Source organism: Labrus bergylta, chromosome 23 (genome assembly GCF_963930695.1).
Source record: "Labrus bergylta chromosome 23, fLabBer1.1, whole genome shotgun sequence".
Taxonomy (NCBI): Eukaryota; Metazoa; Chordata; class Actinopteri; order Labriformes; family Labridae; genus Labrus; species Labrus bergylta.
This window is the reverse complement of record NC_089217.1, coordinates 1,600,974-1,624,487: the sequence shown is the minus strand read 5'-3', so window position 1 is coordinate 1,624,487 and position 23,514 is coordinate 1,600,974. Positions and strand designations below refer to the sequence as shown.

At 45.9% G+C, this 23,514-nt stretch overlaps 3 protein-coding genes across 6 annotated transcripts in view; 1 reads left to right on the top strand and 2 right to left on the bottom strand.

The window, feature by feature from the left end:
• Positions 1–301: 301 nt before the first annotated feature.
• dennd6b (DENN/MADD domain containing 6B) lies at positions 302–7,914 on the bottom strand. Its single transcript, XM_020659060.3, has 20 exons — positions 7,666–7,914; positions 6,625–6,663; positions 6,490–6,532; positions 6,283–6,392; positions 6,100–6,180; positions 4,673–4,778; positions 4,511–4,590; positions 4,361–4,423; positions 4,230–4,285; positions 3,757–3,879; positions 3,500–3,595; positions 3,300–3,394; positions 3,036–3,101; positions 2,888–2,952; positions 2,715–2,804; positions 1,771–1,824; positions 1,576–1,685; positions 1,364–1,466; positions 1,186–1,260; positions 302–1,091 (listed from the first exon to the last, which is right to left on the bottom strand). The coding sequence occupies exons 1-20, from the start codon at positions 7,810–7,812 to the stop codon at positions 969–971; spliced, it is 1,725 nt and encodes a 574-aa protein (XP_020514716.1). The 5' UTR covers positions 7,813–7,914; the 3' UTR covers positions 302–968.
• Positions 7,915–8,402: 488 nt separating this feature from the next.
• lta4h (leukotriene A4 hydrolase) lies at positions 8,403–16,194 on the top strand. Its single transcript, XM_020659059.3, has 19 exons — positions 8,403–8,610; positions 9,402–9,532; positions 9,628–9,748; positions 10,165–10,233; positions 10,518–10,622; positions 10,765–10,817; positions 10,900–10,972; positions 11,279–11,419; positions 11,922–11,945; positions 12,038–12,108; positions 12,303–12,414; positions 12,513–12,657; positions 12,737–12,840; positions 14,907–14,977; positions 15,070–15,124; positions 15,198–15,293; positions 15,403–15,485; positions 15,563–15,667; positions 15,772–16,194. The coding sequence occupies exons 1-19, from the start codon at positions 8,461–8,463 to the stop codon at positions 15,908–15,910; spliced, it is 1,848 nt and encodes a 615-aa protein (XP_020514715.2). The 5' UTR covers positions 8,403–8,460; the 3' UTR covers positions 15,911–16,194.
• The window catches only part of mical3b (microtubule associated monooxygenase, calponin and LIM domain containing 3b), a 22,873-nt gene continuing 15,435 nt past the window's right edge, over positions 16,077–23,514 (bottom strand). Inside the window, exons 21-34 of one of the 4 annotated variants that reach the window (XR_010665127.1) lie at positions 23,276–23,450; positions 22,933–23,102; positions 22,725–22,793; positions 21,728–22,378; positions 21,596–21,654; positions 21,207–21,284; positions 20,562–20,612; positions 20,168–20,407; positions 18,227–18,320; positions 18,089–18,139; positions 17,845–17,944; positions 17,670–17,743; positions 17,271–17,514; positions 16,077–17,231 (exon numbers count right to left, since the gene is read on the bottom strand). Coding sequence is in view for 3 of the 4 variants with exons in the window: in XM_065951222.1 (XP_065807294.1) it covers positions 17,330–17,514; positions 17,670–17,743; positions 17,845–17,944; positions 18,089–18,139; positions 18,227–18,320; positions 20,168–20,407; positions 20,562–20,612; positions 21,207–21,284; positions 21,596–21,654; positions 21,728–22,378; positions 22,725–22,793; positions 22,933–23,102; positions 23,276–23,450 (1,997 nt within the window). In the remaining variant the exon portion in view is untranslated. Of the gene's footprint in view, positions 17,515–17,669; positions 17,744–17,844; positions 17,945–18,088; positions 18,140–18,226; positions 18,321–20,167; positions 20,408–20,561; positions 20,613–21,206; positions 21,285–21,595; positions 21,655–21,727; positions 22,379–22,724; positions 22,794–22,932; positions 23,103–23,275; positions 23,451–23,514 lie in introns of all 4 variants that reach the window. The other 3 variants (XM_065951222.1, XM_065951223.1, XM_065951224.1) reach the window with 3 other exon arrangements.

Here is a 23,514-nt window from a genome sequence, read left to right as displayed (position 1 = left end):
TGGTGTAATGATTGAGGACAGGTGAGGTCACATGGTGTAATAATTGAGGACAGGTGAGGTCACATGGTGTAATGATTGAGGACAGGTGTGGTCACATGGTGGTAAAGGAGAGGACAGGTGTTGTCACATGGTGTAATGATTGAGGACAGGTGAGGTCACATGGTGTAATGATTGAGGACAGGTGTGGTCACATGGTGTTAAAGGTGAGGACAGGTGAGGTCACATGGTGTAATGATTGAGGACAGGTGTGGTCACATGGTGTTCTATAAATAACATGAATAGATATAATCCACGACACGACTCAATGTGACAATTCAGGTTTTACTTTTGAAAGAAACAAATTATTTACATTTTGAAAATAAACAACACAATATTATTATTAGTGTTACATTCACTGACTTCAGTTTGTGTGGGAGAAAAGTGTGATAGAAAAATACCGTCATCTGTTAGTTAATCTGTATTTTAAATAAAAATAAATAAACAAAAGTGGATCTAAGTAAACAAAACTTTTAGCATTTTTCTGAATTAAAACAGAAAGTACTAATCCACATCATCTGAAAGAAAAAGCCTTAACTTAAACCAGAATATTCCCATAAGACACGGTGAGAATTGGCTCATAATGCTCAGAGAAAAGACGTCGCTTAATGTGAATACAGTCGTACTATTTCAGAACATCTCAACCACTTTTCCTCCGTCCCTTTTTAGACGTAACACCAAGACTTGATCCAATGTTTACGATCCAAACATCAGACTTTAGAACAGAAACTAACAACGTAAAACAAAACATTCTGCTTCAGAACAAAAAATCAAACAAACAGATTCATCAGGATTCACTAAACCTCACCATCCAGAGTCACTTCATCAGTCTCAATTTAAATTCTTAAATTTTACTAATTTTATCACAATTCATATTAATATAACCTGTCAGAATGACAACTTTAAACCAGAAGAACTCATTAAATGTCTGTTTATTGTGTGTTGAGGACGGTCTGCAGGTCTTCGGGCAGCGACTGGATGATCGAGTGAATAAAATCGTCGAGTTTTTCCACAACATCGTCTCTCACCTGCAGCTGCTGCCGCCGAGCTTTCACCTGAAAACCAAATATTCAGTCAAACAAATCAATTAAAAAACGAATACATAAATAAGTTAATGAATTGATTTGTTTAATTCTCGGAAAAACTAACCAGTTTCTCTCTGAGCTTCAGGATCAAATCCACGATCTCCACCTCTGACTTCTCTTTGGTCCAACCCAGCAGGTCCTGACAGAACACAGCACAGGTCACACAGGTGAGCTTACAGGGGAGCACAGAGGGGATGAAGGTGTTATGCAGGTATTTTATTTGTAACGGGTAAATGACTCACGGAGTCACAGATGACCTCCAGGTGGATACTCTCCAGTTTCTGAGTCATCTCTTTGTGTCGTTGGCGAAACCATCCGTCAAAGTTCGGCGACCTGAAGAACTTCCTGTAAAGATTTAAAACAACAAAATAAAAAACTTGGCGGCACCCAGAGGAGAAATAAGATAAAAGCTAAAAATGTAACCTTCCTGCTGACAAAAAAAACTCTGACTCACCTGTATAGTCCCATCCAATCACCTTTGAGCATCGAGGTGAGCTGAGGCCCCGTGTGCTCCAAAGTCGACATGAACTCGTCCTGACTGAAGGGTCGCACCTGAGGAGGAGTCTGAACACACACACAGCAACTCTGTCAACCAGGTGTGGTTTCCAGCTAATTACATCACCATGAAGTCATAACACTTCCTGTTTACCTTCCAAGCTGTCACCGACCTCTGCAGAGGCATCAAGCTCGCCATGTACCGCTCCTGACAGACAAAACACAGGGATTAAACTCCACACAGCTCCTGACAGACAAAACACAGGGATTAAACTCCACACAGCTCCTGACAGACAAAACACAGGGATTAAATTCAACCCTTCACCTGACAGACAAAACACAGAGATTAAACTCCACACTGCACCTGACAGACAAAACACAGGGATTAAACTCCACACAGCTCCTGACAGACAAAACACAGGGATTAAACTCCACACAGCTCCTGACAGACAAAACTGCACCTGACAGACAAAACACAGGGATTAAACTCCACGCAGCTCCTGACAGACAAAACACAGGGATTAAACTCCACACAGCTCCTGACAGACAAAACACAGGGATTAAACTCCACACAGCTCCTGACAGACAAAACTGCACCTGACAGACAAAACACAGGGATTAAACTCCACGCAGCTCCTGACAGACAAAACACAGGGATTAAACTCCACGCAGCTCCTGACAGACAAAACACAGGGATTAAACTCCACACAGCGCCTGACAGACAAAACTGCACCTGACAGACAAAACACAGGGATTAAACTCCACACAGCTCCTGGCAGACAAAACACAGGGATTAAACTCCACACATCTCCTGACAGACAAAACACGGGGGTGAAACTCAACACAGCTCCTGACAGACAAAACACAGGGATTAAACTCCACACATCTCCTGACAGACAAAACACAGGGATTAAACTCCACACAGCTCCTGACAGACAAAACACAGGGATTAAACTCCACACATCTCCTGACAGACAAAACACGGGGGTGAAACTCAACACAGGTTTTACACTCAAAGACAAAGAAACCACCACAAACAGGAAGTGACAGGTGAATTAAACACTCAAAGCGTTGCAGCGATGTGATTGGCCGTCTCACCAGCGGGATGATGAAGCTCTGTGTGAGCTCTAACAGGTGTCTCCTGATGATGGCGCTCTGGACCTCAGACGGTCTCTTCCTCTGGATGCCCTGCAACACAAACACACACGATCACAGGTGAGTCTGCCAGTGTGAGGCGTTCAGGCGTGTTCATATCTGCGTGTTTTTCTCACCTTTAGGATTCTCTTGATCAGGATTTTGTCTTTGTGCAGAAACGACCTGAACGAAGTGAACACACCTGCACACAGGAAGTACACAGTTACCAAAATAAAACAGCATTATATCCTGAAGTCAGCAGAAGAAGAAAGTGAGTCATGTCACCTGGTTTGGTGTCGAGTGTTTTCAGTTTGGACGGTTTCTTCACCTTCACCTGTTTGGGTAAATCACCTGGAGGGATCAGAGATTCAAACTTTAAACTTTATTCTGAAAGTCAAAATAAAAATCTGACTTTATTCTGAAAATTTTTACTTTTCTCAGAATGATCACTAATAATTTTTTTTTTTTTTTACTTCAACCTGGAACAGGATGTTAGTTATGTAGACAGGAAGTGACATATTTAGTAAAAACAAGAAGTGTTTTCGTTACCCGCCATCTTGATTTCTCCGATCCGCAGGACGTGAGGCCAGCTCTGAAACGTCTTTATGAAGAACGGGTTAGTGACGCCGAGAACCACATTAGGCCTGCACACAGGTGACAGAAAGGTGAGCTCAGACGGACAGGTGACAGGTGACAGATTGCACACAGGTGAGATCAGACAGGTGAGCTCAGGTGTGTCGGGTACTCACGGCGCCTGCGTGCGTGTGGTGTACTCTCTGAACTCGCTGTCGTGGATCGTAAAATACGGACGAAAGTCGCAGCAGAACTTCAGAGGACTGATGGCGCTGTGAGAGGACACACTGTTACCATGGCAACAACATGAACACTGCTCTTTGATTGGCTGCTAAAGATTAAGAGGGATCACCTGGTCAGACTGTGAGATATATTATATTATTGTTATAACCCTAACCCAGTTCAGGGACAGCTCTGATTGGCTGTTGCTTACCTGATGAGAGCCAGCACCGTTTCCGAGGAGACGGTGGGAGATGGCGCCATGACGACCAGCGGTTCACCCAACAACATAAGCTCCCAGAGCATCTGCAGGTGGACCAGAACCGGCTGGAAACACCTGAGAGGTCAAAGGTCAACTTTTACATATTAACAAACTATTGACTTAGAATCAATATTTCATATCTCTGTATTATTATTATTATAATAATTATAATTATTATTATTATTATTTTTTTTATTATTATAATAATTATAATTATTTTTATTATATAATAATTATAATAATTTTTATTATTATAATAATTATAATTATAATAATAATTATTATTATTATTATAATAATTTTAATTATTTTATTATTATAATAATTATAATTATTTTATTATTATAATAATTATTATTTGTTTTTATTTTTATTTTTTTTATTATTACAGCTGAAAAATCGATGTAAATAAATGAGGGACGCACTTGAAAAGGTCGAGTTCGTGGATGGTCGGCAGCAGAGTCGGAGCAGGTAGGAGTTCCTGAGGAGAAGAAATAAAACTTTATTGATCGTTCCTGTTCCTGTAGTTAATAAAGAGTCACTTCCTGTTGCTCACCTGAAGAGCGACCGCTCTCACTGGACTTCCACCTGGTTTGTCCGATTTAGAAGGAATCCGCACCTTGAAAATAAAAAACACAATTAAATAAATAAAATATAAATATACTTATCTGTTATTAATCCACGAGACCACACCCCCTGCGCTCACCTGTAAGACCACGCCCATCACCGGCAGGTTGAGGGTCATTCCAGGTACGGGTGAAGGCCATTGGTCGATTTCGTGACACACTGTAAGGACAGGTGACATTTAGGTGACGTCATAGAGAAAGTTTTTTAGTTCACATTCTTAATGTAACTATGACATCATCACCTGTTTCCAGACAGGGCTCGAGCTTCTCGAAGAACTCGGGCGCGACGAGCTGCAGCAGCGAATGGAACAGGTGAGTGTACGGCAACCTGGACACCAACACCAGAGACTGAAACACACGATCAACGTCACACGATGCACGCCAAGTCACCAACGCCACGTGACCTCACAGCAAACTTATTACTTAATAGTTAATGAGCAGGTGTAAAGAACAGGTGTGAGGAGGTGTAGACAGGTGTGAGCAGGTGTAAGCAGGTGTGAGCAGGTGTAAACAGGTGTAGACAGGTGTGAGGAGGTGTAAACAGGTGTAGACAGGTGTGAGCAGGTGTAGACAGGTGTGAGGAGGTGTAAACAGGTGTAGACAGGTGTGAGCAGGTGTAGGCAGGTGCGAGCAGGTGTAAACAGGTGTAGACAGGTGTAGACAGGTGTGAGGAGGTGTAGACAGGTGTAGACAGGTGACAGCAGGTGTACACAGATGTGAGCAGGTGTGAGCAGGTGTAGACAGATGTGAGCAGGTGTAGACAGATGTGAGCAGGTGTAGACAGGTGTACACAGATGTGAGCAGGTGTAGACAGGTGTGAGCAGGTGTGAGCAGGTGTGAGCAGGTGTGAGCAGGGGTGAGCAGGTGCAAACAGGTGTAGACAGGTGTACACAGATGTGAGCAGGTGTAAACAGGTGTGAGCAGGGGTGAGCAGGGGTAAACAGGTTCAGACAGATGTGGACAGGTGTAAACAGGTGTAGACAGGTGTGAGCAGGTGTGAGCAGGTGTGAGTAGGTGTGAGTAGGTGTGAGCAGGTGTAGGCAGGTGTACACAGGTGTGACAGGTGTAAACAGGTGTGAGCAGGTGTAGACAGGTGTGAGCAGGTGTGACAGGTATAAACAGGTGTGAGCAGGTGTAGACAAGTGTGAGCAGGTGTGAGCAGGTGTGAGCAGGGGTGAGCAGGTGCAAACAGGTGTAGACAGGTGTACACAGATGTGAGCAGGTGTAAACAGGTGTGAGCAGGGGTGAGCAGGGGTAAACAGGTTCAGACAGATGTGGACAGGTGTAAACAGGTGTAGACAGGTGTGAGCAGGTGTGAGCAGGTGTGAGTAGGTGTGAGTAGGTGTGAGCAGGTGTAGGCAGGTGTACACAGGTGTGACAGGTGTAAACAGGTGTGAGCAGGTGTAGACAGGTGTGAGCAGGTGTGACAGGTATAAACAGGTGTGAGCAGGTGTAGACAAGTGTGAGCAGGTGTGAGCAGGTGTGAGCAGGGGTGAGCAGGTGCAAACAGGTGTAGACAGGTGTACACAGATGTGAGCAGGTGTAAACAGGTGTGAGCAGGGGTGAGCAGGGGTAAACAGGTTCAGACAGATGTGGACAGGTGTAAACAGGTGTAGACAGGTGTAGACAGGTGTGAGCAGGTGTAAACAGGTGTGAGCAGGTGTCTCACCTTTTGAAAATATCCTCTCTTCACAGAAACATCCTTCACTTGTCTGAAATAAACGAAACCGAAGAAATGTGAAGCCTCCGTCTGCAGAGAGAAACAAGAACAGACGATCAGTAGATTTAATAAATATCAAACCAATCAGGTGATAATCGATGCTTTTACTTGAAGCTGATTGGCTCTCCTTACCTGCAGGGTGACCGGAGCGTCTCGGTTGTAAACGTCCTCTCTGGTCCTCGCCGCTCGGCGTCCCACCGACTGACGTAACCTGAAGCTGAACTGAGTGTCCCCGAGGCATCCTGGGAAATGAAGTAAAAAACACATGACCTTTGACCTCTTTGAGTCAGCACACAACCGTTCAGTGTTCAGAGGACAGGCAGTATGAACACAGGTTACCTGAGTACGAGTCGGGGAAGGACAGGTAGCAGATGCTTGTTTTCTGTCAACAAATAAAGAAAGAAACATGTTGGTTAAATCTTTAATCAACAAACTGATCCGGTTTGTGCGCAGAGGAGACGTTTGGATCATTACCTCTTTCTCAGTGAGCTTCACATCCTGAGGATACACCAACTGAAACGACACCAGACACAAAGCAGTCACACCAGATCCCATTCAGAAATCTGCTCATTTAGCGCTACGAGTTAACTTTGTGTCAATCAAGATGTTCCCACTCTGGCCTGTTCAGCATTCAGCTTTCGTCCGGGGCAGTGGATATGTGATGTTCAACATGTTGAAAAAGCAGGTGGCACAGTGCTGGATCATGATCTGATACAGCAGCAGCAGCAGGAGGAGATTGGGGGAAACGTTAAATCCTTTGAGTTTGAGCCGGATGGATGACAGTCTGTCATGGCTCTTTTTTAAGGATGCCACTGCTGTGCTGTTGTCTAGTGTCACTCCTAGATATTTGAAACAGGTCAACTTTTGTTTTTGTATTCTTTAAAAGGAAAAATAAATAAAGCAAAACACAGTTCAAATGTTGCCGAACATCCATATTATTTTAAATAAATCATTTTCATGTTCCCAAAGGTTCTTGTGATGGTTCTTGTGATGGTTCTTATGATGGTCGGGTTATATATGTCTGTTGGGTATCGTGCACTTTGGGTTCTTTTCTGTTGAATTGTATTTAATTATTTTTAGTATTTTGCATTTGTTATGTTCTTGTTGTTGTTTATGTTCTTCTGTGTTTGGTTTAGTTTGTTCTTGTTTTTGCTGTTTGTCAAAGCACTTTGTAAACCTGTGTTTTTAAAATAAAGTTATTATCATTATTATTATTATTATTATTTTGGAGGTGAGATGTTTGCCGAACTCTTCAGTGCACTGACATCTATGAGTTTAACAGTAACTGATCATTAATAAACAGCTGCTTTGTACGAGGAGGATGACAGAATTAAAAATGCAGGTTTTTTTAAACGGGGTTTGGTTCACCTGTCTGACCCCCACACGATAAATCAGTGCACATCGCTTCAGTGATTTAATCTGGATCAACATATAAACCGGCTCGGATCATCAGTGTCATCGACAGTAACCCCTGGTGATAACCATGCTAACCATGCTAAGCTAACACCACTGTACCTCTATGGCTTGTCCGAGCTCCAGGTCGAAGGTAACGACGCACACGCACTCCAGCCAGCAGGAGAAGCGGGCCCACGGACACCGGCTGCCGTCCCGGCGCTCCGCATCCTCACAGCGGGGAGACCCGGAGCCGTCAAACGGGTTCATCACGACCGGATCAGACCTCCATTAGCCCCCCTCTTGTCCTCCATCACAGTAACGTTAACGACACCGAGACACCGGAGAGTCGGACGGCGCTTTGGAGACCCCTGCTGGCGGAGAGACGGTACTGCACCTCATAACATAAATACACAGCAGTTTATTTCTGACACATTTATTGTTTTTTATAGAATAAAATGTTAATATTTATCTGTGTGCTCTCAATATGAGACAGGAAATGAACACAGAACATGGTTACAAACACTTTCATCATAAATCTTGTCTTGTGTCACTTGTGCCTTTGTATTTGTATTTTACATTTATCATACGTTTACATTTTGCATTAATATGCACTGTCCCTAACAAATAAATAAATAATAATAAAAATAAAAAAAATCCATTCAACAACGTATTATAATTAATAAATAAATAATTTAAACACAATTATGTTTTCAATAGTTGGGTCCACGCAAATATCCATGAATTTCCTTCAATTATTTTTTTTAATATATGTTAACTTTGACTTTGGGGATAAAGCTGAGTGTTTTATTTTGAAAAGGTCGTCCCCGGAAGTGTGCGGAGCATGTTCCGGTAGATATCGCCGGTTGGTCGTACGGTCGGTTTCAGTCAGTCTCCGTTGTTAACTGGACGTTCATCATGTCTTCAGACCCGTGCTCCTTCTCCTCGTTCGCCAGGTGCGTCACCAAACACCTGAACCTGTCGCTGCACGTGGACTTCGACAGACGCGTCATCAAGGCCAAGGTGGAGCTGACGGTGGAGGTTCTGGAGGACCGGTTCTCCGCTCTGGTAACGTTAACGGACCCCTTTACTCCTGTTAGCCTGAGAGCTAACGAGATGAGTGTTCTGAATTCAGACAGCGAGCGTGGGTCCGTGAAGGCATCATGAAATAAAGTTAAATAAAAATAAACACAGCCGGACTCACGTCATCAAAACGTCAGATTGTAGAAACCAGAGGATCAACTTTGATTTTCTGTTAAAAAAAGAAGATTAAAGTTGAACAGACGCGTCAGATTTCACTTTGTTTACTTTATCAACATGTTGTGCATCTTAACATCTGCTGCTCCAGCTGATGTAAACAAACTTTGAACAGCTGTTTGTTTGGTGAAGCTGTGTGTGTCTGAGCTGTCAGACAGAGACAGGTGTGAACAGGTAACTGAACCTGAGTTGTTATAAAACTGAGACGGATCAGGTTTCTTTCAGTTTCTTTTTGCACTCTGATGAACAGAACAGAGAACAGAGAACAGATTTATCGATTTATTCACCTGTCAAATAACTTTTCATTTGAGTTTCTGCACAGTAAGTATGTACAACATCGATATCAATTATATCAATAATGGAGGCTGGATGTTCGGAGCTGTGCACCCTGGACTTTGACTGAAAGGCTGATTGTTGTTATTAATGAGTGTAAACAAGCAGCAGCTGTGAATCAGAGTTTGGGTCGTGTTAGTGTTTGTTAGAGACGTTCTGAACTTATCAGGGTTATATTACCTGGACTTTGAGGTGAGGCTGTCAGTCAAAGTGCTGATGCAGCAGGTGTCAGAATCTCATTAAGAAAAGTGTTGTTTTATCTGCTGCAGACTTTGGACACCAGAGACCTGAAGGTCATCTCTGTGAGCGCTAATGGACAGGCGGCCACATTTACCATGGGCCCCAAACACAGCTTCAAGGGGACACCGCTGGAGATCACGCTGCCCTTTGACCTCTCCAGGTGAGCTTTTGTCCTCTGTCCTCAGGGAGGGGGGGGAGGGGGGCTTTTAAAAATATAATTAATTAATGTGTGTGTGTGTGTTGTGCACCAATCAGAGGGCAGCATGTGATCGTGGAGGTGACCTATGAGACGTCTCCATCTGCGACGGCGCTGCAGTGGCTCTCACCTGAGCAGACGGCCGGGAAGAAACAGCCGTACCTGTTCAGTCAGTGTCAGGTGAACACACACACACACACACACACACACACACACACACACACCCACACACACACACACACACACACACACACAGGTTTTTAAGTGTGTTGTAAACGTTTTGTGTAACGTAAATGTTGTAAAAAAACGTTTCTCACTCGTCCTCTTTTTTTCTTCCTCTTTTTATCGTTTTTCTTTAAACTTCTCAACGTCTTTTTTTTTTTGGTCAAACTGGTCGAGACTTCCTCTTGCATCACTTCCTCCTCGATGTCGTGTATGTCTGATGTTGTTATCGTTCTGCTCTCGTTTTTTTTTTGCGATGTCACAATTTTCGATCCTTGTTACAAAAAATATTTTTTTAAATTGTACGATATAAAAAAATTATAATAAAATAATGTTTATGAAAGTTTACACTGACCCTGGGTTTTGTCTGACAGGCTCATCACTGCAGGAGTATGATCGCCTGTCAGGACAGTCCGTCTGTCAAACACACCTACTACGCACAGGTAACACACACACATCCTGTGTTTCGTCTGTCAGGTGTGACCTGTGTTTCATGTGTCAGGTGTGACCTGTGTTTCGTCTGTCAGGTGTGACCTGTGTTTCGTCTGTCAGGTGTGACCTGTGTTTCATGTGTCAGATGTGACATGGGTTTCGTCTGTGAGGTGTGACCTGTGTTTCGTCTGTCAGGTGTGACCTGTGTTTCATGTGTCAGATGTGACATGGGTTTCGTCTGTCAGGTGTGACCTGTGTTTCGTCTGTCAGGTGTGACCTGTGTTTTGTCTGTCAGGTGTCTGTTCCTAAGGAGCTGGTTGCCGTGATGAGTGCTATGAGAGACGGACAGGAAGTGGATCCTCAGGATAAGAGCCGTATTGTCTACAAGTTCAGACAGCCGGTTAGTCCTCTCTTCTTCTACTCTTCTAAAATGTTGTCAGTAAAAGGGGCGGAGTTATAGTAAAACTGTAAATGTCTTTTTAATGAACCCTGATTGTTTTTCTTGTTTTGTTTTCAAATGTCCCTCTGACCTCTGACCTCAGGTGCCCATGCCGTCTTACCTGATTGCCATTGTGGTGGGAGCTCTGGAGAGCAGGTAACTCTTTCTCACCTGTGAACGATGTCATGGTGTCACCTGCAGCAGTTGAACAGTGTTCTGTTCTCTGATTGGTCCACAGGGAGATCGGGCCTCGCTCCAGAGTGTGGTCAGAGAAAGAGTACGTGGATAAAGCTGCGTTTGAGTTCTCCGAGGTAAACACACACACACACACACACACACACACACACACACACACACACACACACACACACACACACACACACACACACACACACACACACACACACACACACACACACACACACACCTACCTACCTACCTGGATAAAAGGTATGATGTAGTACAGCTGATTAACCTCCAAGTTCTGATACCTGTGTGTGTGTGTGTGTGTGTGTGTGTGTGTGTGTGTGTGTGTGTGTGTGTGTGTGTGTGTGTGTGTGTGTGTGTGTGTGTGTGTGTGTGTGTGTGTGTGTGTGTGTGTGTGTGTGTGTGTTCAGACTGAGGTCATGTTGAAGACAGCTGAGGGTCTGGCTGGTCCGTATGTTTGGGGTCAGTACGACATCCTCGTTCTTCCTCCCTCGTTCCCTTACGGCGGCATGGAGAACCCCTGTCTCACCTTTGCCACTCCTACACTGCTGGTATATACACACACACACACACACACACACACACACACACACACACACACACACACACATAGTCGTCCTCGGTGTGTCCCTGTAGTCTCAGTGATGTGAGTCCAAAGTAATATCCACCTTATGACATCACACATCGACCTTGTGTTACCGTTCCTTTGAGCCGTATTACTTCAGTTTACGATCTGTTACGAGTTCCTTTTTTCTGTGCTCCACTTCATGTCCTAACCTTCGGCCGACCACAACTTCCTTTAATGTCTTTCAAAATAAACACAGGTGTGTTTCCAAACAGGAAGTAAGTAACCGTAGCTTCAGACGGTACAGAAAAACAACATAAACACTCAATAACGGCGTCTCCAACGTGTGATTACAACAGTGATGAACGTTTGAATTTCAGCGTTTAAATCTAATCGTTTCAATGTATTTATTCTCATGTTCACCTGGATGAATAAACACCTGTGTTTGTAACGTGTGGTTAACCCTTCACTGTGTTTTTCTTTTACAGGCTGGAGACAAATCTCTGTCCAATGTGAGTGAAACATCCTGTCACCTGCTCGCCGTCTCACCTGTTCATGTCCTCACGTTGTCCACATGTTGATGTGCGTTTTTTCTTCCTGTCAGGTGATCGCTCATGAGATCTCTCACAGCTGGACGGGAAACCTGGTGACCAATAAGACGTGGGAACACTTCTGGTAAGCCATCACGCTGAGTCATGAAGGTTTGGGTTAGGCCCCGCCCACCTGGCCCACCATTTTTCTCGGGGTTTAAATTAATTTGTAATCCTGCTAGCTTACCTGTACGCTAGTCGACGGTGTCACCTGAAGTGAAAACAGAATCACCTTTAAAAAACTCAACCAGGTGAGGTGTGTCTTCTTCTTCTGCTCAGGCTAAACGAGGGTCACACGGTGTACCTGGAGAGGATGATCGGCAGGTGTATGGAGAGCGAGCAGTTCAGACAGTTCAAAGCCATGGGGGGCTGGAAGGACCTGCAGGACTCGGTGAGGACTTGGAACATGTTGAAATGACTCGTTAGTTATTCTGTGGGCCGTTTCTTTCTCCTCGTGTTTCACACCTGTGTCTGTGTGACATCACTCAGGTAAACACCTTTGGATCCAACAACCCCCTGACCAACCTGGTGCCCAGCCTGCAGGACGTGGACCCCGACGACGCCTTCTCCTCCGTGCCCTACGAGAAAGGCTTCGCTCTGCTTTATCACCTGGAGGAGCTGCTGGGGGGGCCAGGTGTGATCAGGGGACAGGAAGTGATTATTCACCTGTGTGACATCACAACAGGAATAACACCTGTGTGTTTGTCTCTCAGAGGTGTTCATGGGCTTTGTGAAGTCGTACATCCAGATGTTCGCTTACAGCAGCGTCACCTCGGAGGAGTGGAAGAACTACCTGTTCACCTACTTTAAAGACCAGGTGAGACCCCGTCCATCACACCTGTTAGACGTCTTTAAAGACCAGGTGAGACCCCGTCCATCACACCTGTTAGACGTCTTTAAAGACCAGGTGAGACCCCGTCCATCACACCTGTTAGACGTCTTTAAAGACCAGGTGAGACCCCGTCCATCACACCTGTTAGACGTCTTTAAAGACCAGGTGAGACCCCGTCCGTGACACCCGTTAGACGTCTTTAAAGACCAGGTGAGACCCCGTCCATGACACCTGTTAGACGTCTTTAAAGACCAGGTGAGACCCCGTCCATCACACCCGTTAGACGTCTTTAAAGACCAGGTGAGACGTCTTTAAAGACCAGGTGAGACCCCGTCCATCACACCTGTTAGACGTCTTTAAAGACCAGGTGAGACGTCTTTAAAGACCAGGTGAGACCCCGTCCGTGACACCCGTTAGACGTCTTTAAAGACCAGGTGAGACCCCGTCCATGACACCTGTTAGACGTCTTTAAAGACCAGGTGAGACCCCGTCCATCACACCCGTTAGACGTCTTTAAAGACCAGGTGAGACGTCTTTAAAGACCAGGTGAGACCCCGTCCATCACACCTGTTAGACGTCTTTAAAGACCAGGTGAGACGTCTTTAAAGACCAGGTGAGACCCCGTCCATGACACCTGTTAGACGTCTTTAAAGACCAGGTGAGACGTCTTTAAAGACCAGGTGAGACCCCGTCCATGACACCTGTTAGACGTCTTTAAAGACCAGGTGAGACCCCGTCCGTGACACCTGTTAGACGTCTTTAAAGACCAGGTGAGACGTCTTTAAAGACCAGGTGAGACCCCGTCCATGACACCTGTTAGACGTCTTTAAAGACCAGGTGAGACCCCGTCCATGACACCTGTTAGACGTCTTTAAAGACCAGGTGAGACCCCGTCCATGACACCTGTTAGACGTCTTTAAAGACCAGGTGAGACCCCGTCCGTGACACCCGTTAGACGTCTTTAAAGACCAGGTGAGACCCCGTCCGTGACACCTGTTAGACGTCTTTAAAGACCAGGTGAGACCCCGTCCGTGACACCTGTTAGACGTCTTTAAAGACCAGGTGAGACGTCTTTAAAGACCAGGTGAGACCCCGTCCATCACACCTGTTAGATGTCTTTAAAGACCAGGTGAGACCCCGTCCATCACACCCGTTAGACGTCTTTAAAGACCAGGTGAGACCTCGTCCATCACACCCGTTAGACGTCTTTAAAGACCAGGTGAGACCCCGTCCGTGACACCTGTTAGACGTCTTTAAAGACCAGGTGAGACCTCGTCCGTGACACCTGTTAGACGTCTTTAAAGACCAGGTGAGACGTCTTTAAAGACCAGGTGAGACCCCGTCCATCACACCCGTTAGACGTCTTTAAAGACCAGGTGAGACCCCGTCCGTGACACCTGTTAGACGTCTTTAAAGACCAGGTGAGACCTCGTCCATCACACCCGTTAGACGTCTTTAAAGACCAGGTGAGACCCCGTCCATCACACCTGTTAGATGTCTTTAAAGACCAGGTGAGACCCCGTCCATCACACCCGTTAGATGTCTTTAAAGACCAGGTGAGACCCCGTCCATCACACCCGTTAGACGTCTTTAAAGACCAGGTGAGACCTCGTCCATGACACCTGTTAGACGTCTTTAAAGACCAGGTGAGACCTCGTCCGTGACACCTGTTAGACGTCTTTAAAGACCAGGTGAGACCCCGTCCGTGACACCTGTTAGACGTCTTTAAAGACCAGGTGAGACCTCGTCCGTGACACCTGTTAGACGTCTTTAAAGACCAGGTGAGACGTCTTTAAAGACCAGGTGAGACCCCGTCCATCACACCTGTTAGACGTCTTTAAAGACCAGGTGAGACCCCGTCCATCACACCTGTTAGACGTCTTTAAAGACCAGGTGAGACCCCGTCCATGACACCTGTTAGACGTCTTTAAAGACCAGGTGAGACCCCGTCCATCACACCTGTTAGACGTCTTTAAAGACCAGGTGAGGATCAGGACTTGAATCAGGTGTATTCTGAACCTGAAGGTGTCTTTGGTGTTTGTGTCTCTCAGGTGGACGTCCTGAACAAGGTGGACTGGAATGCCTGGATGTTCACTCCCGGGATGCCTCCCGTCAAACCTCAGTGAGTCACAATGTCCCTTTAGGCTCCTCCCTCTTTGGAGCACACTCAGTTTTCCTGCTGTAATGATACTCTAAACAATCTTTGTGTTTCAGGTACGACACCTCGCTGGCCGACGCCTGCATCGCTCTGAGCCAGAGGTGGATCAAGGTAAGACCAGGACCTCACATGGACCTGCTTGTGCTTTTCAGGGTCTAACCTCCTCCTCCTGTCCCCCCTCCAGGCCAAAGACCAGGACCTGAGCGGCTTCAAACAATCCGACCTGAAGAGCCTGTCATCCCACCAGGTGGTGGAGTTCCTGTCCCTCCTGCTCCAGGAGGTAACTCCCTCAGTGGGCAGGGGTCACTGCAGTCAGCCAATCAGAGTCCAGCTCAGTACACTTTAAAAACCTGTTGGTTAAATCAAGTTGTCTGAATGTTTGTCCTCAGGATCCTCTTCCTCTGACTCACGTGAAGAAGATGCAAGACGTGTATGATTTAAACTCCTTCATGAACTCAGAGATACGCTTCAGGTGAGTCACCGTCACATGTTCTGCTTTAAGCCCCGCCCCCTTTAGGTCCTTCCTCTGATTGGCTGCTGTCCCTGCAGGTGGCTGAGGCTGTGCGTCCGGTCCAGGTGGGAGGAGGCGGTTCCCATGGCGTTGAAGATGGCGACCGATCAGGGCCGTATGAAGTTCACTCGACCGCTCTTCAAGTGAGTATCGCTCGCCCGTCACCTCGAGTGGACGCCGTTAGACCTGTCGTACGCTCTTCAGTCGTTTACCTTTTGTGTGTCTGTGTTGTTGTTTTGTTTTTCAGAGAGGTGTTCAACTTCGACAAGTTTCACGACGAAGCTCTTCAAGTGTTTGCGGCTCACAGGGCCGAGATGCACCCGGTCACTGCGGGACTCGTCGCCAAAGACCTGAAGGTGGACGCCAAAGTGAGCACCAGCCTGTAACCATGTAAACCAACCTGTAACCATGGAAACCACAGTGTAACCATAAATAACAGTTTGTAACCATGGAAACCACAGTGTAACCTTAAAAAACAGTTTGTAACCATGGAAACCAGACTGTAACTACAGGGAAACTGTAACAATGAATACACAAAGCAGTCAAAACACACACAAGGTGTCGGCTGGTGTTCAGACCTTTTTTTTTTTAACTTTGTAAACATTTCCTCAGGGGAAAAAAAAACACAAATTAATTCATAAATAAAAATCTGTCTGACAGAAAAAACAAATCTGTGTTTTTGTTTTTTTTAAACACTTCAGAGTGTGTGTGTCTGTGTGTTTGAAGCTTCTGCAGTTTGTATACATCGTCTCCCCCTGTTACCACGGTAACACAATGTGAAACCACACAAACTTGAAAGACTGGTGAAGGCGGAGCTTTGTGAAGGCGCCGTGGTGAATCTCGATGTGAAAAGGGCGAGAGAGAGAGAGAGAGAGAGTACATTAACACAAACACACAGGTGCAGACTTGAGGTGTGAATATTTTATTAAAGAAGATTAAAAAGTCAGACTTTAGGTTAAAGGCTGTTTATCTTGCACTTAAATTAATAATCAGCTGATCAGTCACATGACTCTTTGACCGCATCAGCTTTAACAACACCTGTTGATCAGCTGATCAGGTAAACAAAGACTGATCAGGTAAACAAAGGCTGATCAGTAACATTTGGCACAATGTAAAAAAAAATGTTTTAATTTTTAACTGTTACAAATTAAACTTTTCTGTTTTTATGACCATAAAGTTAAAATATGAGATGATAACACTGCTAGTTACTCCGCTAACTAGTCACACTTAAACTTCTTTAACTGGTTTGACTTGAACTCTGATTAAACTGGTTACACTGGGTTAGACCCAGTTCTGATTATTCACTTTCTAACTGTCTTTATTTCTACTCATGAACTTTCTGGATGTATATTGGATCGTCTGTCGATTGTTTCTGTCCTCTTGACTCTGACAACACCAGCTGAGTGGAACAGACCGTTTCCATGACAACACCATTTGGTGGGGGCGGGGTTTAGTGGAGAGAGTTTTTTTTTTAATGGTTTAAACTTTTTTAATATGTTACGGTGGTCGCTGTGACCCGACAGGGTTCAGGTCTGGTGGTCGCTGTGACCCGACAGGGTTCAGGTCTGGTGGTCGCTGTGACTCGACAGGGTTCAGGTCTGGTGGTCGCTGTGACTCGACAGGGTTCAGGTCTGGTGGTCGCTGTGACCCGAAAAGGTTCAGGTCTGGTGGTCGCTGTGACAGGTTCAGGTCTGGTGGTCGCTGTGACTCGACAGGGTTCAGGTCTGGTGGTCGCTGTGACTCGACAGGGTTCAGGTCTGGTGGTCGCTGTGACGGGTTCAGGTCTGGTGGTCGCTGTGACGGGTTCAGGTCCAGCTGAGTCCGAGCGGTCGAGTCATCATGATCTCCTCCAGGTCGTGGTCTTCCTGTCGCTCCTGCAGTCTCTGCTCCTCCAGCAGGGACACCAGAGAGTCTCTCTGCTCCACCACCTCCAACATCTCCTCGAGGATCAGACGCTCCTCCACCAACTCACACGCCCCCTTCAGGTGGTCTGAGGACACACAGGTAGAGCGAGGAGAGTTTAAACTGACCACATTGAATATTTAAAAAACAGATGATATAATTATTCTGTGAACAGCTGCTATGTACAAACACTTCTCATAGAGCTCTATGGATGTTGACAGTGTTATCGATCAGAGCTCTTACCGTCCACGGCCATCCTCTCTCTGAGCTCCTGCTGCAGTCGACTCTGGCGGTCTTCCAGCTCCAGCTCCCGAGCCCTGAAACACACACACACACACACACGCACCACCTGAGAGCTGGAACCTCTCTTGAGACCTGGACCAGTTCAGAGACCTGACCCTAAATCTAAAATACTCACAGTATGACGAGTTCAGACTCGTATCTAATCAGAGAGTTTTTCTGCTGCACCAGCTGGAACCAGGTCTTCATCAGAACCGTGTTATCCAGTTTACCCAGACCTGCAGGGACAGAGACACACTGCTGAGCGAGCTACACACACCACATGGCACAGGTTAGTGACTGTGTGTGTAGATGACATCATAGTACAGTTAAAATCATTCTGTATTTTAGAACAGAACAGTGAAGTCATCAGGTGAACTCGCCTTCCAGGTGAAGCTCGATGTCTGGGCTGTTGTCATCATCTTCCCAATAATCTGACAGAAATACATCGAGAAAATGTCACAGCAACATTTTTCTGCAGAATGTTTTTGTATTGTTTGTATTTTGTGAACGTTGTTTACCTGCTTCTCCTCTCAGAGCTTTCTCCACTATCACTCCTCTCTCCTCCAGCTGTCTCTGCTTCTCCTCCACCTGCTGCAGCTGCCTCTGGATCATCTGAAGCACACACACACACACACACACACACACTATTAGGTATCTGGCTGGACAGCACCTTGTCTTTCTCACACCATATCAACAGGTTACAGTCAGAGGTCAAAATCCAAACTTGGTTTCCTGTACAGAATGCGCTCCACCCTCACTCCCTCTGCCAAACTAACTCTGGTCCAAATGACAATACTCCCAATGTTAGACTACGGTGATGTAATATATAGATCAGCATGCAAAGCCTCACTCCATAAACTTGACGTTCTCTATCACTCACACTCACCACTGCACCCTATATTCCTCTGTCAACTGGCCATCCTTACACACCTGTCGTAAAATGTACTGGTTAATTCTTATATATCTGCCCCCTACCTGTGTCACCTGGTGTAAACTACAACTGCTACCTACAACACCTGCTCTGCCCACCACATTCTCCTCTTCAATTATTGGTCAAACATCATTCAGGGCTTCTGCAGCCATTGACTGGAACAACTTACAAAAAAATCTCAAACTGGACACTCTCATCCCTAAATCAGCTTTCAAGGACTCTATCATGGACAGTTGCAACTGTTTCTCAGTGCACTAACTTTTCCCAAATCCTCTATCTGCTGGCTCATTACCGTCTCTCCCTGCATGTTGTCTTTTAGATGTTCCCCTGCATGTGTATGCCACACATCTCTGTGGTTGTTCTCTGTGCTGTGCTGCTGTTGTGAGTGTATGTAAGGAGGATACGATGTACATGTGTCTTACCTTCTTATGGCCTGTATGTTTGGATATGTTATTTTAACTTTTTATTATGCTGTGACTGTTTGGAATGCAGCTGGCTGTTGAAAATGTTGCTGCTATCTTCTAACTGTCTAACTTTTTTTTTTTTTTAAACCATCTCTTTATTGTCTTTTCTAGTAAAGCATAAACAGTGTATCGCAAAACAGTACACACAATACAAAAACTAAAAAAGAGGAAATAAAAGTATAGGAATAAATAAATGAATAATAATAAAAACAAAAACATAGCCGCCCTACTGACAGTCAGATCTGTTCATCAGTCCAAACCTCATTTTGTATTTTGTCATTACCCTACAGGAAGTTGTAAAAAATAGTTCATACTTTCCAAAATTTGTCAAGTTTGTTTTTTGAGAAATAGCAAGAAAGAGAGTCATTCCTTTAAACCACTGAGAGACTCCACAGGTTGTTTGTTTCTTCCACGAGCGAGCAATGCATCGTTTGGCCTCCAGGAAACAAACATTGAGTAGATATTTGACATTACTGGAAAGTGAAAAATCATCAGCAGAGATATTAAGAATACACAATTTAGGGTTAAGAGGCGACTGCACGAGTCCAACACCTTTTCCCAGAAGCAGATTATCAGTGGGCGTTCCCACAAACAGTGAAAGAGAGACCCCTTGTGGACACCACATTTAACTGTTTGTCCTTTTAACATTGACCTTTCCTTTCAGCCCCCCCCCAAAAGGCTTCTGCCAGGCCGTCGTTGTAAAAAATACACACACACACACACACACACGCACACACACACACACACGCACACGCACACGCGCGCACGCGCACACGCGCACACACACACACACACACACACACACACACACACACACACACACACACACACACACACACACACACACACACACACACACACACACACACACACACACACACACCTGTCTCACCTACATCCAACAACACCTGATTAACTGACAGGTACCTCCATGGTTGGAAGTGTTGATGATGTCATCAAACAGTCTTACAGCAGATTAGTCCAAACTCTACTTGACCTGAAGTGGATCTGTCCTCAGGTGGATCAGGTGGATCAGGTGGATCAGGTGGATCAGGTGGACTCACCTGGGCTCTGTGAAGTCTCTTCAGCTCTTCCTGTTTGGCCGTCCGTCTCGCAGCTCTCTGGACCCGCCGGGTGATTTTGGCGTCCAGGTCCTCCTCCTCCTGTCCCCTCTGGAACATGGTCTCCTTCACGCTCAGACTCGACGGCTCCTTCGACTCCACCAGAACGCCGACCACCTCGGTGGGACACGAGGACCGTCCGTCGGAGTCCTGGAGGGGGGCGGAGCCTCTCTGAGAGCGTCTCTGAAACACAAACATCAGAGAGAGAGTCAGTCTACCACGGTCTGGACCCCCGGATGTTAGGACTAGGGATGTGGGAAACAAGTGGACTAGGAACATCCCGTGTTAAAACTACAGGAAGCAGAGTCCTGATCCCGTTGTCACATGATGTGTGTACCTTGATGGCGTACGCTCGTTTGAAAGCCAGAGCGTGAGGGACGTACGCAGGCTGAGAGACACAGGAGACACAAAGAGTCAAACACTGACGAGTCAGGAAGTCTCAAACACAAAGTGGAGTCTCTAGTCAGCCTCGAGTCAGACAGTCAGAGCAGGTCGAGTCTCATCTTCTGATTGTTGGGACGCGTCTCCAGTTTAAGCCACTAGTTGAGGTTTAGGCAAGGTTAAGACGAGTCTTTTGATTGGTTAAGACAGATCCAGATCAAGTCCAAGTCTACAAACACATCTTAAGACAGAACAAGTCAAATCACGAGTTCTTGGGTTCTAATCCAAGTCAAGTTAAAACAGAATAAAGTGGTCGACGTCTCAGGGTGCTGATGTTGAAATGAAGAGCTTTTTGTTTTATTGATTTTAATACTCATGACTTGTGTTTAAATGTATTTGTAAAGTTTAACACATTAAATCTCCCAGCAGTCGAGTCCAAGTCGTTCTTTTTGTCTCCTCGCCGAGTCGGCTAAAAAAATCAGACAACAGGGAGTCGGGTTCTATTTGTCTAACATCCAGAACTCTTTTAGCTACAAACTAACTCAAACACAGATTTCCTACAGAACAAAAGGTGCCCTGAACGCAGCACAGCTGGTGGTACCTCCTTGTCTTCATCGTCCTCCTCGTTTAGACTGGCTCTTTGAATTTTAGCTGCGAGGTCTAACAGCTCCTTCTGCAGCTTCAAACATCACAACAGGACAGTTAATGACTCAACACCAGGTATTAGACCGATCCCTTCAGTAGTTATCTGCAGGAAGTAGTCAGGACCCTCAAACAGACTCAGACAGCTGCGTCACGTCCTGAAGAAACCAACTGAACTGACCGTTTTAGCTAGCTTAGCATTAACATCCCCCTTGACATTAGCATCACACACAAACACACACAAAACACACACACACACAAAACTGGATAAAATGCTCAAAAAAAAAGAGTGTGTGCATTGATGATGTCATGCTGTGATGTCACAGCGGAGATGTGTGTGTTTCTTACGTTGTTTCGTGTGTGCAGCAGGTCAGACGACTCCTCCTCCGTCAGGCATCCTCTCACACCTGAACACACACAGGAAGTAAAGTTATGACATCATCACTCTGAGGTACACGTGATTGTTTTTTAAATCCTCACCTTTCACTCTCCTCTTGTTGGCCTCGTCTTTCTTCGTCCTCTCTGCAGGTAAGCTCTCGCCCATCTTCTTCTTCCTCTTCTCCTTCCTGTTTCCGGGGAAAACTGCCCTCCACAGAGATCTGGCCCCGCCTCCTTCCACATCAAAGAGCCCAGAGGGCGGAGCCTCTCTAAGTCCCTTCAGCTGAAGGAGGAAAGCCCCTCCCCCAGCCAGAGGGGGAGGGTGGAGGCGAGGGGGGAGGGTGTGGGCTCCTCTGTGTCTCCTCCTTCTTCCGTCAGATTCCCCCTCCTCCTCCTTTTGCTCAAACTCCTCCTCTTCTGGCTCCTCCCATTTGTCCTTCAGGAGGAGGGGCTTCATTGGAGGCATTTCAGGGCTGATGTCATCAAATGAGCCCCGCCCTTTATCTGGGAGCCAGGAGGCTTGTTTCTGACATGCTGTTTCCATGACAACCTCAGGCGTGGTCCATGTGGGTGGAGCTGTGTCGCTGTCATTGTGGGTGGAGTCAGGCTCGGATACGAAGGAGGCGGTGGAGGGCGTGAAGACGTGGGGGCGGGGCTCAGAGGGGGTCAGGGAGGGGTTGACACAGGGCAGAGGGCTCGAGGTGGAGTCGGGCTCCACAGGTGTGTCTGAGGGAGTGATGTCACCTCCAGCTTCTGAGGAGACGAGAGGAGAAAAGAAGGCGGGGTTTAAAAAAAAAATCATGAGAGGCCTACGATAACAAATATAAATAACTAAACAAATAAACACTTGAACACGTGACAGAGACAAAAAAAAATACAGATAAGACAAACTGTCAAATTAAAAATTAAAATTTAGTTTAGGTTTAGTTTTAGTTTAGTGTTTCATTTGGGACTACATTTACTTATGTTATTACAAACTACATTTCCCATGACGCACCTGAGTAGTGTACTCACACATACAGCAGCTTCATGTTAATGTTTATGAGTTTAGTCTGTAATTGATGTTTTCATTAATGGAGTTCGGTTTGAATTCTACTACCTGTGTCCTCCTCCATCAGGAGCCACACACCTGACCGTCGCTCCATGGCCCAGGGGCTGTACTCCCCCTCTACCAGCAGGGGGCGACACGGCACCACATTACACAACAACACAACACAATAACACAACAGTACACAACAACACTACACAACACAAAGCTGAGGCTTCAAACATCAGACCTGATTAAAAAATAAATTAAAAAATCTCACCATCACTGGACTCCATCTCGTCGTCTCCATCCTCTTCCTCTGGCTCCGCCTCCTCCTCCTCTTCCTCCTCCTCCTCCTCATGACCCAGGTGTAGCTGTAGAGTTTCCATCCATGACGCTCCAACCTCCTCTTCTTCCTCCTCAACCTCAACCTCCATCTCTGACTCCGAACTGAAACCCAGACAAACTTTTAAATACTGACAGATGAACGGAGGTCACGTAAATAATTATGTTTCTCTTTAAATATGAATTTTCTGATTTCATATTTCTGATTTGAGTCGCCATATTTGGGACAGCAGACTCTCCTTCAGCTCTGTTGACCCTCCTCTCAGACTGACTCCTACCTGGACTTGTGGTTCTCCTCCTGGTCCAGGTCCAGATTAAAGCGGGTCAGCATCTCTTCAGAAACCTCCTCAGGCTCCTCCCCCTCCTCCTCCAGAAGCCCCGCCTCCTTAGTCGAGCTGCGACGGTAGTTTTCCAGCTCGATCCTCTCGGGCGTGGCCGTCTTCACAGAAACCACTGCAGGCACACCAACGCAGCCGCACACACACACAGACACACGCAGAAACACACACACACTAAA

What these genes read in the sequence shown, in the direction of transcription:
- lta4h (XM_020659059.3), top strand. Translation starts at nt 8,461, where the DNA reads ATGTCTTCAGACCCGTGCTCCTTCTCCTCGTTCGCCAGGTGCGTCACC. An exon ending in AGGACCGGTTCTCCGCTCTG is followed by an intron (nt 8,611 to 9,401) that starts GTAACGTTAACG and finishes TATCTGCTGCAG; the next exon opens with ACTTTGGACACCAGAGACCT. An exon ending in CTGCGTTTGAGTTCTCCGAG is followed by an intron (nt 10,973 to 11,278) that starts GTAAACACACAC and finishes GTGTGTGTTCAG; the next exon opens with ACTGAGGTCATGTTGAAGAC.
- dennd6b (XM_020659060.3), bottom strand. Translation starts at nt 7,812, where the DNA reads ATGAACCCGTTTGACGGCTCCGGGTCTCCCCGCTGTGAGGATGCGGAG. An exon ending in TGAGAGCGGTCGCTCTTCAG is followed by an intron (nt 4,286 to 4,360) that starts GTGAGCAACAGG and finishes TCTTCTCCTCAG; the next exon opens with GAACTCCTACCTGCTCCGAC. An exon ending in ACGGTGCTGGCTCTCATCAG is followed by an intron (nt 3,596 to 3,756) that starts GTAAGCAACAGC and finishes GTCCTCTCACAG; the next exon opens with CGCCATCAGTCCTCTGAAGT.